This window comes from Scatophagus argus, chromosome 11 (assembly GCF_020382885.2).
Source record: "Scatophagus argus isolate fScaArg1 chromosome 11, fScaArg1.pri, whole genome shotgun sequence".
NCBI lineage: Eukaryota > Metazoa > Chordata > Actinopteri > Scatophagidae > Scatophagus > Scatophagus argus.
Genome location: NC_058503.1, coordinates 16,948,642 through 16,960,513, shown reverse-complemented (window position 1 = coordinate 16,960,513; position 11,872 = coordinate 16,948,642). Strand labels below are relative to the sequence as shown.

The 11,872-nt window shown below is 40.1% G+C and overlaps 2 protein-coding genes across 2 annotated transcripts; one reads left to right on the top strand and one right to left on the bottom strand.

Moving 5' to 3' along the window:
• Positions 1-304: 304 nt before the first annotated feature.
• LOC124067038 (protein lifeguard 3-like) lies at positions 305-4,568 on the bottom strand. Its single transcript, XM_046404049.1, has 12 exons — positions 4,409-4,568; positions 3,855-4,133; positions 3,684-3,751; positions 3,475-3,539; positions 3,306-3,359; positions 3,116-3,166; positions 2,917-2,956; positions 2,648-2,685; positions 2,446-2,533; positions 1,973-2,068; positions 1,785-1,838; positions 305-778 (listed from the first exon to the last, which is right to left on the bottom strand). The coding sequence occupies exons 2-12, from the start codon at positions 4,123-4,125 to the stop codon at positions 629-631; spliced, it is 975 nt and encodes a 324-aa protein (XP_046260005.1). The 5' UTR covers positions 4,126-4,133; positions 4,409-4,568; the 3' UTR covers positions 305-628.
• A 652-nt stretch (positions 4,569-5,220) lies between these two features.
• On the top strand, positions 5,221-11,682 carry pnkd (PNKD metallo-beta-lactamase domain containing). The gene is made up of 9 exons (XM_046404769.1): positions 5,221-5,405; positions 5,907-6,022; positions 6,318-6,430; positions 6,655-6,713; positions 7,001-7,093; positions 7,631-7,794; positions 8,455-8,541; positions 8,764-8,879; positions 9,736-11,682. The coding sequence occupies exons 1-9, from the start codon at positions 5,248-5,250 to the stop codon at positions 9,907-9,909; spliced, it is 1,080 nt and encodes a 359-aa protein (XP_046260725.1). The 5' UTR covers positions 5,221-5,247; the 3' UTR covers positions 9,910-11,682.
• The last annotated feature ends 190 nt before the right edge of the window (positions 11,683-11,872 follow it).

The following is an 11,872-nucleotide window of genomic DNA, read 5'->3' as shown; positions in this document are numbered from 1 at the left end:
TCATGGCTACATGAAGCATGAAAGAAAGTGACATATTTTGTCATTGGAGGGAACTCACTCCAACGAAATTTGTTCTCTGCATTTAACCCACCCAAGTGACGTGCACACACACACAGCAAACCCGGGGCAGTGGGCGACCGCGTGCAGCGCCCGGGGAGCAGTGGGGGTTAGGTACCTTGCTCAAGGGTACCTCAGCCATGGACACCGGGACGGGGAATCGAACCAGCGATCCACCGGTTACGGGTCCGACACCCTAACCGCTGATCCACGACTGTCCCACAAAAAAAATTGCATGCATGTGCTACTAAAATACTATTGGCTGAAACGAAAAGGCAAGACAAACAACTATACTGAAGGCAGCACTTTAGTCTCCCCTTATTCACAGTAGGGTTAGTGAAAGACTTCATTCACTGTCCTGCGTCATGCAGTGCAAGAGTAAATCAAAGTGCTCAAGTGTTACTGGTGTAAAATGTAACTATAATTAAATGAACAGTTAGGATGTTTCATTACTCTCTATGGATGTTGAAATTCGTAAGTGACACACATGTACACATAGAATTTTGTTTAACAGATGTGATATTCTGTAAGTCCATGCTCGTAGACGACAGAGTGAGCTCTAACCACGGGCTTATTCAGTGGCGGCTCCGCTGACTTGGAGGATAAAGAGGAAGATGTGAACAATGTCGATGTAGAGAGAGAGGGCTCCGTAGATGTACTCCTCTGGGCTGAGTGCCAACTCCCGATTTCCAATAAGAAGCTGGGTGTTGTATACTAAAAACTAACATAGAAAGAGAAGACAGGACAAAGTTCAATCAAAGGGTCATGGGTTTGTCTTCTTCAACTGACTTTGCCGAGTGACCTATAGAGATACAAAGCATCGCAGACTTTGACAGAAAAAAAAAAGAATCCTGTTAACCCTAATTATGGTCACAAGCACAAAGCGTGTTGGCTAACTGGACTAAATTCAAATGGACATCCCCATCAGTCTCAGCTTCACATCAAACTGCACGAATAGCAAAGACTGATGTGGATGTCATTGATTTTAAAAGTTTAAAATTACAGGATACGTTAAAATTTTGACCTAATGATGATGATGACACTAGAGAGGAAGTCGAAGATGAACACCAAATCATCTTGAGGGCAACATAAATGTAGTTCCAGTAGTTGTTGAGACATTTCACACAAAAACACCTCAAAAATCAAGGGACCGCCAAGGTCATCAAGACACATCCTCTGGAAACCATCAATGACTGTACAAAATATTGTGCCTGTCCATCCACTGGATGTTGAGATATTTTTACAGGATATATCAAATTAGTGACTTAGTGGTGGTGCCAGAGGAAAGGTCAGAGCATCACCATAGTTAGGATATGTCCGCTGGGAATCTACGAAGGTCTCCAAAATGTCATGGAAATTCTCCAAATAGATGTTGAGATATTACATTCTAGACCAAATAGGTGCAGAGAGTCATAATTTCCTTTCTCAAGCATGAATAAATTTTAAAATCTAATGGGAAAATTGCAGTGAAACGTACTGATAATGTTCAGTTTATGAATGAACCCTCTCCATGCTGAACACTTCATGGTCTTTTGCTTTGCCACCACAGAGACCAAAACACCAATTTACCACATGATATCGCACCAATGTCAAGGCAAATCTGATGGATCTAAGGCTGTAGAATTACCAAACAATTGTGTATTTTGGGATGTAAGAATGGTTGTGTCTCTTGTTATTAGTAACAACCTTCAAATTCTCTCCTCAAATTCATGTGAGTGTAGACTCACCAGAGTGTAAACGATGGCTCCAATCGCAGCGTAGAGCATATGCAGCCAAGGGACCTGTTGAGTGACATAAGAAAGGCCTCTGAATGTGAAATCAGCCACACAGATACACCCCACTGAGCTGCTACTCCTCGCTCTGAGAAACGGGAGTAGAGAGAATAAATTAAAGCATTAGACCAAAGAGTGCTCACATATTGGAAGGAGAGGACGATGGCTGTAACAATCCCAATGATCATGAGCAAAACGGCGGCAATACAGAGAAATCCCCCGCAGGAGGTGAAGTCCACCTGTGATGTGAAACAAGTCATTACCAGGATGAAAGTGAATTTAATTTGCTTCAAACCATATGGCAGAGAGGTTAAGATAATTGACAAGAGGATCGGAAATCAGGTAAAAAAAATAAGATAAAATAAACAAGGGTGGATGTTTCATGTACCAGCTAAAAAAAAAAAAAAAAAATGTAACTGCTGCATCTCGAGTTGCGTCAGACAGAGAAGTTGGATTCACGTCTTATCACAAAATGTCATAAATATTTAAAGGAACTCAGTGCCCCATTGTAATGTGAGACAAAGGAGTTCTTTTACACTGACAACAAAGGCATCCTCTGACAAGCCACAGGCTACTGAGCTAGAGAGAGAGACAGACAGTTTACATCCCCATCTACCTTGGTTTGGAAGCAGAAGATTGTGACAGCTATACAAACTACTGCTGTTATTCCCATGGCAAGAAACACTGCCTTTGTTTCATAATAGCTGGAAAAGATACGTATTGTGATTAGAAGATAGAATATCACAGGGTGTGATAAATCATTATTAAAATGTACTGGATTTGTGAAATGTGGTGTGTTGCCTGAGCCAAAAACAAACCTTGAAATTGTTCCACACATGTAAGACAAGGCGAGAGTCTGCAAGATAAAACATGAGAACAATGTGTCATAAATGACAGAGTTGGTTTGGAGCCTTTTCAGGGTGTCTTTCTTCCTTCCTTCCTTTCTTTCTTGCTTACTGGCTGTTTTGTTTTACTTTTCCACTCAAATATCATTTCACTCACATTATGTTCTTAGTTTGGCCATATGGATCTGATGGACCATAAACAATATTTGATTTTCAACCATACTCTAACACACAGTACTTACAAATACTCCCAGCAGCACTAGATTCCATGGGAAACGCCTCCTAAAAACATTTCAATATTGTTAATAGTAACATATTAATGTTTTTAAATGTATACAAATAGGAATGGTTACTGGTTATAAATATTTTAATAAGATACACAACATTAGTGGTACTAAAACTATTTTCTAACTTAGTCACACAGCCCAGGGACACGCTTACCTCGGCTCTTTGCAGCAGATGAGGATGCAGTAAACCACAAAATAAACCACTCTACGGAGAGATAAATCACTAACGTTTTTCTGGGGAGTTGCTCATCAAATGTTCTTTTCATAAACTTAATTAGACTGAAAATATGTTTGTTGTTTTGTTTTTTTTTTTGTCTCTTAGGGTTAGGCTGAGTGCAACTCACAAAGATGCCCAGTAGATGCCGGGGTATCTGATGACAAACAGCCTCACTGGGTCACTATGAAAGCACAGACATAAGGGATCACTCAGAAGCAGACTGTTCACATCTTGTATCCCACGGTGCATTGAACAGTCGGATTTAATAATGCACTGCGATGAACGGTGACACTTACACAAATGTAAAGACAGCAACAACAGAAAAGGTGACGGCAAGCTGGGCTGCTAAAATTAAGTAAACCTGCCCACAAACACAGAACCAAGCAAAGTAACATTTCAGGGGCTGAATAGATGACATTAACATGATTGTCAGTGGACCTCTGAACAACAGAAAAACACACAATAAGGGTCTTTGTGTGACATGAAAAACAGAGAAACTCCATACCTTTCGAATGAAGGCGTGCCGAATAGCTGTGCTTTCCCACTGGATGCTCAGATAATCCTCCATGTCTCCTGAAGATTTGGGAATCACAAAGTATACTTATTTCACTTCGGAGCAAATCTAAATATAATGCAGGATATGATTATCTGTAGCCTTGTTTTATTTCCTCAGAACCTGGGTTGGATGCAGGCACTCCGGCAGACAAAGTTGGTATTGTGGTGGGCACCCCAGACGGAGAGAAGCCAGGGGCTGCCCACATCCCTTGCGGGTAGACACCCTCCTGGCCCCAGTAGCCAGGAAGGCCGGGGCACATGCCAGGACTGGGGCTGTAAGATGGAGGTGGTGGAAGAGGGGAGTCATGTTGTGGCTGGTGGGGGTAGTTTCCATACTTAGGATGGTGCAATGCGACCTCATAAGGTGGTGGATTATCAATTTTTGAAGTCATGCTCCCACCTTGAAAAGAAGATAAGTGGATATCAGCTACAACAGACTTATAATGTATGTCCTTAATTCAGTGGTGGTATAATAGCCTACCTTTAAAAAGAAAACATGTACTGGTCAGTTTGTAATAAACAGTTACCTAACACAATGTAAAATAACCTAACGATGCTAGAAAAGTCCAGGGGAACAAAGGCATGAATGAGACTCGTGGTAGAATAATCGGAATAAATACATTCAGCTTGAAAATAAAATGACATAAACCAAAGAGAAAAAGAATTTTTACTTACCTGTTGCCTTAAGCCTAAAATGGGAGCGCTGTGACCTTCAGTCTGTCCTCTCCTTAGGGGTGTGCAGACTTGCACCACGGGAGGATGTCATCTTTGTAATAAGATATGTTCACTGAAACCCACACTGTTGCTGTCTCAGAAAGCGAGACTACTGTTTGAAAAAAAATGTTGGTCTAGGCTATTTGTGTGCCAGAAACCTTTTTGCTAGATGGTAGGTAGCAATATTACTCTAAATCACATTTTTTTAAAGCAGTATTTCTGATTTTTATTTGTTTATTTATAGGCATATTATATCCATGACATTTTTCTTTCAAGTTCACCCAGATGATATTAAATACAGCAATGGTAACCAGGCTCAAGTCCATATTGATGCCATATAGGTACAATTAATGAATTAAGGTGGAATTAATTTCTATCATAGAGTAGCAAATATTGAAATATAGCCATAAAAATTTAAGTGAGTGTTTTTGCAGCCCTTAAATTAAGTTTGAATTGAATATGTTTAAGCTTAAAATAATGTCCAGAATGAAGTTACAGTTATAGTCAAACAACAACATCATAAAGTTTAATAACATTTTAATTTTACTTAAACATTCTGGAGAAGAAACAAACGGTATCTAGTGTCTGTTAATTAAACTAACAGAAACTTTAAAAACAAAATAGATATATTTTCTTTCATGAGACGTTTAGGATGTGAAAGAGGGAAAAACAACTTGGAAATGTTTTATTAATGCTACTTTTCAACATAAACACGTTGCACTACTTTTTTTTTTTTTCAATCCCTTCACTTCCGGGATTGGCGTGCTAGTTTAAACGTCATTACGTTACGCTAAGAGGCTATGGCGCTTCCTGACTGGATGATAACGCTATTTGCCACTGCATCCCTTTTCTGTTTCTTGTGTTTATGTGTTCGCTACAGACGTACAGGACAAGCGTTTTGGAGAAGACTGTTGAGCAAAGTAATGGCTCGCACGGAGAAGCCCTTGTTCCGAATTGCGTGAGTATATAACAGGGCCTCCTTTAATAAAAACAAGATCTCGATAGTGTGGCTTAACAACATGCAGTCATTCTAATGGAGAGGCCGTCCCACCAAACTGTATTTAAATATGTAGCAATTTTAAGTGTCTTTGCCTGTCGCCAAAGGTAGTTTAGCTGAAATTTTGATCTTGTATCTTAAGCAATGAACCAACCATAGCCACAGTCATATTCGGCATACATAAGATCAACAAATGTGGATTTTGACGAGATGCTGCTGTGACATGCCAACAAACTTCAATGCTAAAACGGTCTCATAATTAGTGCAGCATGGTGAAATGGACTTCACGTGATCTCACTTTTCGTGGTGTTTCAACTGATGTGGCCAGTTAGTTCTTGGGCCACGCTAAAAGCAGACGTGAAGCGCCTGTCATCTGGATAGATGGTCCCTACGTGGTGGGGTTAGCATTATGACCCCTGCTACCAGACACGTTGTTTCCTAGCCTTTTGAACTGTCTTCTAGGTACACACTTTACACAAGGACCAGGCTTGGCTACATGTACTACAAGAGGCAAATGAGGAAAGCCCGAGAGCACTACCCTGCTGGACATTCCACAGTGCAGCCCATGGAGTTCAATGGTATGCAGCAGTCTGGATTATATATTTTGTTTTCTTGTATGTTGTTTGGGTTATTGCAGGGTGATACTGATTCCTGTCCACAAAAACAGAAAGGCCCAGAAAGGCTCAAAAGGTGCTATAATTCCAAGACATACTATTCAATGTCTATACATAACTTGCATGCATTAAAAAACAAACAAAAATAAAAGTGTTGCATTTAGAAGTCTGTTGAGTGTAGTAAATATCTACCTCTACCATTCTAAATGTAAAAGTTAAGTACTGAGTAACTTATTTGTAATTTTCTGTCTGCCCACAGGTATCAAAATAATTCCCGTCTCGGTACTGTCTGACAACTACAGCTATCTTGTAATTGACACAGCCTCCAGTGTCGCGGTTGTTGTAGACCCTGCAGACCCTCAGACAGTTCAGGTGAATGCCTCTGCTAACAGTTGTGCGTATTGTGTGTGGATCAAAAATTCAGTAGATGTGATTGAACACATCTTGTACATTTTCAGCAGCATCCATTTCTAGCCCATAAGTAAAACCACTATTGTCACACAGTCTGAAGTATTTTGCAGCTCTGTGGGCCTTTGTATAAAATGCTGCGGATTGTTTTATGTCAAGGGTTTTAATAGAATTAGTTATTTTTTCAGGCAGTCCTTAAGGAAGAGGGAGTGACGTTAGAAGCAATACTCTGTACACACAAGCACTGGTGAGTTATATAGTTTTTATTTTTATATGCATGTAATTTTAATGTATGGTTTGATTTTATAAATGGAAATGTAAGGAGCTGGAGCTAAATATACACTGTGACAGATTAGATAAGATTTGCTATCCAGACTTAAACTGAAATAAAGAGTATGTTGTTGAAAAGACTTGGTTTGTGTAGGCTCAAGGCCAAAACAAATGCGATTTTCTAATTTGTCAATACTGGCAAAAACCTTTGCATGCTGTCAGTAGTGGCAAAACCTTTACACGCTTTGCATGATCCATCTACAGGGATCACAGTGGGGGAAATAAAGGGCTGAAAAGGCTTCACAGCTCCTGCAGAGTTTATGGAAATGCAGCTGATAACATTCCTGGCCTCACACAGTAAGTCTTAGCTTGAACAGTATAGCACGCAGCTTCCCACAGAATCAGTCTGACTGTACTGGGTTCTGTCTCGTTCTCTCTGTCAGCACTCACAGCAGCTGACTTCACAGTAAATTATCATGGAATGATAAACTGTTCCGTTATGTCTGGGGAGACTGTGGCTAGATAACATCCAAACCGCTCGACTCAAGTGACGATGAAGGATTTAACTGCATAAACCAGAAAAGTTGTTGTTTAAAAAATGTGATATATTTACAGTTTGTGAAGAGAAAAGACTTTTCTGTTTTAGAAATACTGTACATGTGATTGTTTTTTTAAATTATCTATTTGTGGTTCTAATTTTAGCGGTTTACTTGCCACTTCCCCATTCTAATTGTTAGGTCTGTTCTGGGTTTGGTTTTTGAGGTAATGCCCCACTTGTATCAAGTTATTATTTTTTTTTATTATTTGATAGTGTAACACATCGTGCAGCCATCAATACTCCTGAATCTTTAATTCTCCTAATAGCAGTTTGTATTTTCTTTCTTGTGGTCTCAGCCCTCTCTCCCACAAAGACTCCGTAACATTTGGCCGTATGCACTTTAAGGCCCTCTTCACTCCTGGACACACAGTGGGCCACATGATCTACCTCCTGGATGGGCGGGCGATCGGCACCCCCTCCAGCCTTTTCTCTGGTGACCTGGTGTTCCTCTCAGGATGTGGTGAGTTACAAGAGAACAGAACTCATGAGAATGATCACATCGAACTGACTTTCTGTTTCAGAGCAGCTTTTGCACAGAAGAGACTTTTGTGGTGTGTCTGTTTGATATGGAATCATTCTACTCTTAATGCTGGTCTTTGTACCGCCTAATGGACCACTGAATGACTGTAAGGAGATTCTGGGTGCTTTTCATTATATTAACGTTTGTAACGGCTCCTCGATTCTTTCATTCGTGGGTATTCCTCGCATCTTAGCCCCTCACTGTGAGTGAGGGGATTGAGTAGACACCTGTGTTTGCCCACCCCCATCCTCCATGATGGCCGAGGGGGAACGATTTCCATGTCACTGGAGGAGAGAGGACGCCAGAAAGAATAAGTTACGATAATGAAAAGCACAGTTTTGTGTTGTTTTGTCAGAACAGCTGACCAATTTAAAACTCAAAATCTCTATTTTAAGTTTTAAATTGAGTTGTAGAAGGCAATGAAAAGATCCTAACAAGAACTCTGCTGTTCTAAATGCAAATGCAGTACCTTTTAATTCTTATGGATGCTGTCTTTAACCAATTTTTGGTTAAAAACAGCATTACTCAAATTGAATTTCAGGGGCTGAATTGATGACAATTACTCGACTTGAGTGAAACCGGTTCTTGTTTTGTTTTCAGGGAGGATGTTTGAAGGCAATGCCACAACAATGCTGTCATCTCTCGACACAGTTGCCTCCTTAAGTGATGACACTCTATTATGGCCTGGTAGGAAAATCTTTTCAGTTGTCAGAGATGCTTCTGACAGTTTTTGTGTTATGTAGTTCGAATGTGCTGTGGGTTGATTTCTTCTGATTTCTTTAAAACACATACCGTAGCACAAGTGCACTTATGATCCCCAAAAAATGGAAATGAATGGAACTTTGTATTGTGTAAGCTTTGAATTGTGGGTATGATGTTTTATTTTTGTGTCCGTTCGCTGTCCCTCAGGTCATGAGTATGCGGAGGACAACCTGCTGTTTGCTGCTGAGGTTGAGCCATGCAATGCTGCCAGGGAAAGCAAGTATCAGTTGGTGCTGCAGCAGCGAGGCCAGAAGCTGTGCACGGTGAGAATACTACATCACCATTGTTATGCCTCTCCAGCACGCTGTGCCAGAAAGGATTCACGTTGTCCAGCACCTGGGAAGAAGGGCTTATCACCTGCCTACAGCACTTGTGTTGTCAAAGCTCGAATGTTCGCTTCCCTCTCTTTTCCCCCCTCTTCAACACTCTCAGAGTTGAATCTCATCTCTGATACACACTGCAGCAGACCAAAGGTTCACAGTGGAGTGTCTATGCAGAATTTAGATGAGTTTTTGTCTTCCATCTGTACAGCGTGGCACTAGAGGCGCTTTCACACAGCTGCATCTTCCTCAACTTATGTACCCAAAACACATAAGATGATCAGCTGCATTGTTTTGTCTGCGTCGTGTGTGTTCGTCGTACATGTAATATAGCTAGTTTCATTCCTCAAAAAATATTTAAGATAGATTTTGATCTCTTGGGTTGTTTTTGAGCATGAGTATGACAGGCAGATGAGGGATATATATAGAAAAAGTCATGCACACAACCAAAGAAAGTTTTGCTTTTAGCAGAGCTACCTAAAACATTAAGAGTTGCGACAAAGGAATATAAACTGGTGTGTCAAACAACTGAAACGTATTTCTATTGGATCTAAAGGTGTAGCCACGAGGAAACAAGAGATTCCAGGTTTAATTAGCTTCAGTGAGGCTTTCAAAACGCAAAGTGTGACTGGGACTTACGTTTTCCTCTTCTTCTAAAATGAAATCTTGAAAGATGCGGAAATGCAAACCTGTAGGCAGGTACAGCTTTGTTCTGCAAATAAAACAATCACTGTGGTCGTTGGAGAGACTTGAGCACATTGTGTTGAGAGTGTCTGTGTTTTGGGGGTCTTTTTTTCAGAGTCCCTCCACTATTGGGGAAGAGAGGCAGTACAACCCTTTCCTGCGCAGCCACTCTGCAGAGCTCCATCTGGCCCTAGGCCTCCAGCAGTTCCAGGATGAAGACTGGACCCAGTTCAGGGCCCGGGTGCTGGAGGAGCTGCGAAAACGCAAAGACCTCTACAACAGGAGATAGTACTGGACGCGCTAATACGACAAGTGAAATAAACACGGGCAAACAGAGGACGGTGGTACGAAAGCAGCGATCTGCAGCACTGAAGTAACAATGAGCGTAGCTTCGAGGTACTGTACACAATGCTAGTTCAAGGAGACTGGTAAATTTTGATAAATTTGAAGGGGCATTAATTAAGTTCCAGAGACAGCTAGGAACATAGTCACATCGTCATTATTGATTCTAATCAGTAAGCGTATTACCTCTCCACATACTGTATATTAAGCTAATTTTGTGTTTATAGACAGGACTGTGCTCAGTCACCACCTCTTTAACACAAACACATAAATAATAATGTAGATTTGCATGGGTAGTTTTCTGTCATTTTACCAGTTTTGTGGAACCAGATTCTGATCCCTGTGTGTGAAGCATAGTGTAGTAACAGGTTTGCACACCACATGGGTTAATGTAGCTTGTTAGGTACTGTGTTTTGTTTTGTTTTGTTTTGTTTTACTGAAGTAATATGTTGTTTAAACAGCCTTTGTCACTGGCTGTGTTTGGTATACCGGTCTCACGTTTACATTGCTGCTGAGCAGTAATTAACTTCTTCATGGAAAATGTGATCTTGACAAAAGTTTGTGAATATTTGATTTTTTTTTTTAATTGAATTTTTTCCTTTTTTGTGATTTTTGGAACGGTTAATTTAACAAATCACAGACACTCTTTGCTTTTGGTACAATGTATGGGGGGAAATGAAAATGAAATGAAAACTCTTGATTTTCATGTGAACCTTTGTATGTGGAATTAAGAGCCCTGTTTTAGAAGTTTTATAATTCACTCATGAAGGTGGAACATATATTTCATAGTAAGTACAGCCCTTGTTTGTGCCTTGCAGCACATTATTATTATTATTATTACTATTAGTATTATTATTATTTTTATTATTTTACCGAGCTAATTGTTCCACATATATATTGTGTTGTTTCACCATGTGAGCCCGAACAGCAGCATGCGTGAAGAATTTGCTATTACATTGTGATGTACGAAACGTGACTGAAGTGTTGATGAGGGGATGATTTCTTACATTAGACTGCAGAATGACTCATGACTGCAAGCAGTTACAATGAAGATAATGAAACACACAGCGTGATGTTGCATCAAGACATCTGGAGCCACACGCAATGTTTTTCAATCGGTTTGGACTTTGTGAATGTGTGACGTGGGTAATATGTGAGAGCAAGACCGTGATGAAACCACTTTCTTTCTCTCTTTTGATATGAGGACATAGTGTGCTGTTGACTGTGGCACTCACTTGAGAAGGAATGTTTTCATAGCCAATTTGAAGTCTTTGGAAAGAAACATTCTATGTATTTTTAATATATTGGAGGCTTTATTATACTGTAACAACACAGTGGATGAAAATTATTTCAGTATAATAAACAGTCTTCTTTACATGCGAATTTGAATGTTTCTTATGTGTTTTTGTATGTCTTGGTAAAGGAAGTGTAACGTAGCCTTTGTTTGGGTGGAAATGAGTGAGAATGCAAAGGAATAAGCCTTTAAAGATCTGAGGAGATAGGAACGCACTTCACTTTCCTCCATTGCTCCTGCAGAAGGGCTCGTACCAAAGCACCTTGTCCCCTGGTGATTTTTGACTAAAATGTTAGTCTGTTTGTTTGATGCAGATTCACAGCTTATTTGCATATGTTTGAGTTATGAATACCTCCACATGGGAGACTGTTTTACTTCAGGTTATGTTTTAATGAGGAAATATGAAAGTAAACTGCTTCATTAGAACTGTGTATGTGTTATTTGTTGTCTTTATGAGTGTTCAAAACTGACAGCTGAGTTATTTTTCCTGCAGCTCAAATACGAGCATAACCTACTTTATGCACATGCAAGAGAAACACTATGAAGGAAGAAGGTGAGTTGAACTTTTTTTCAACAAACCATAAAATGGGAACAACAAGCTGTGGGATTACAAGCC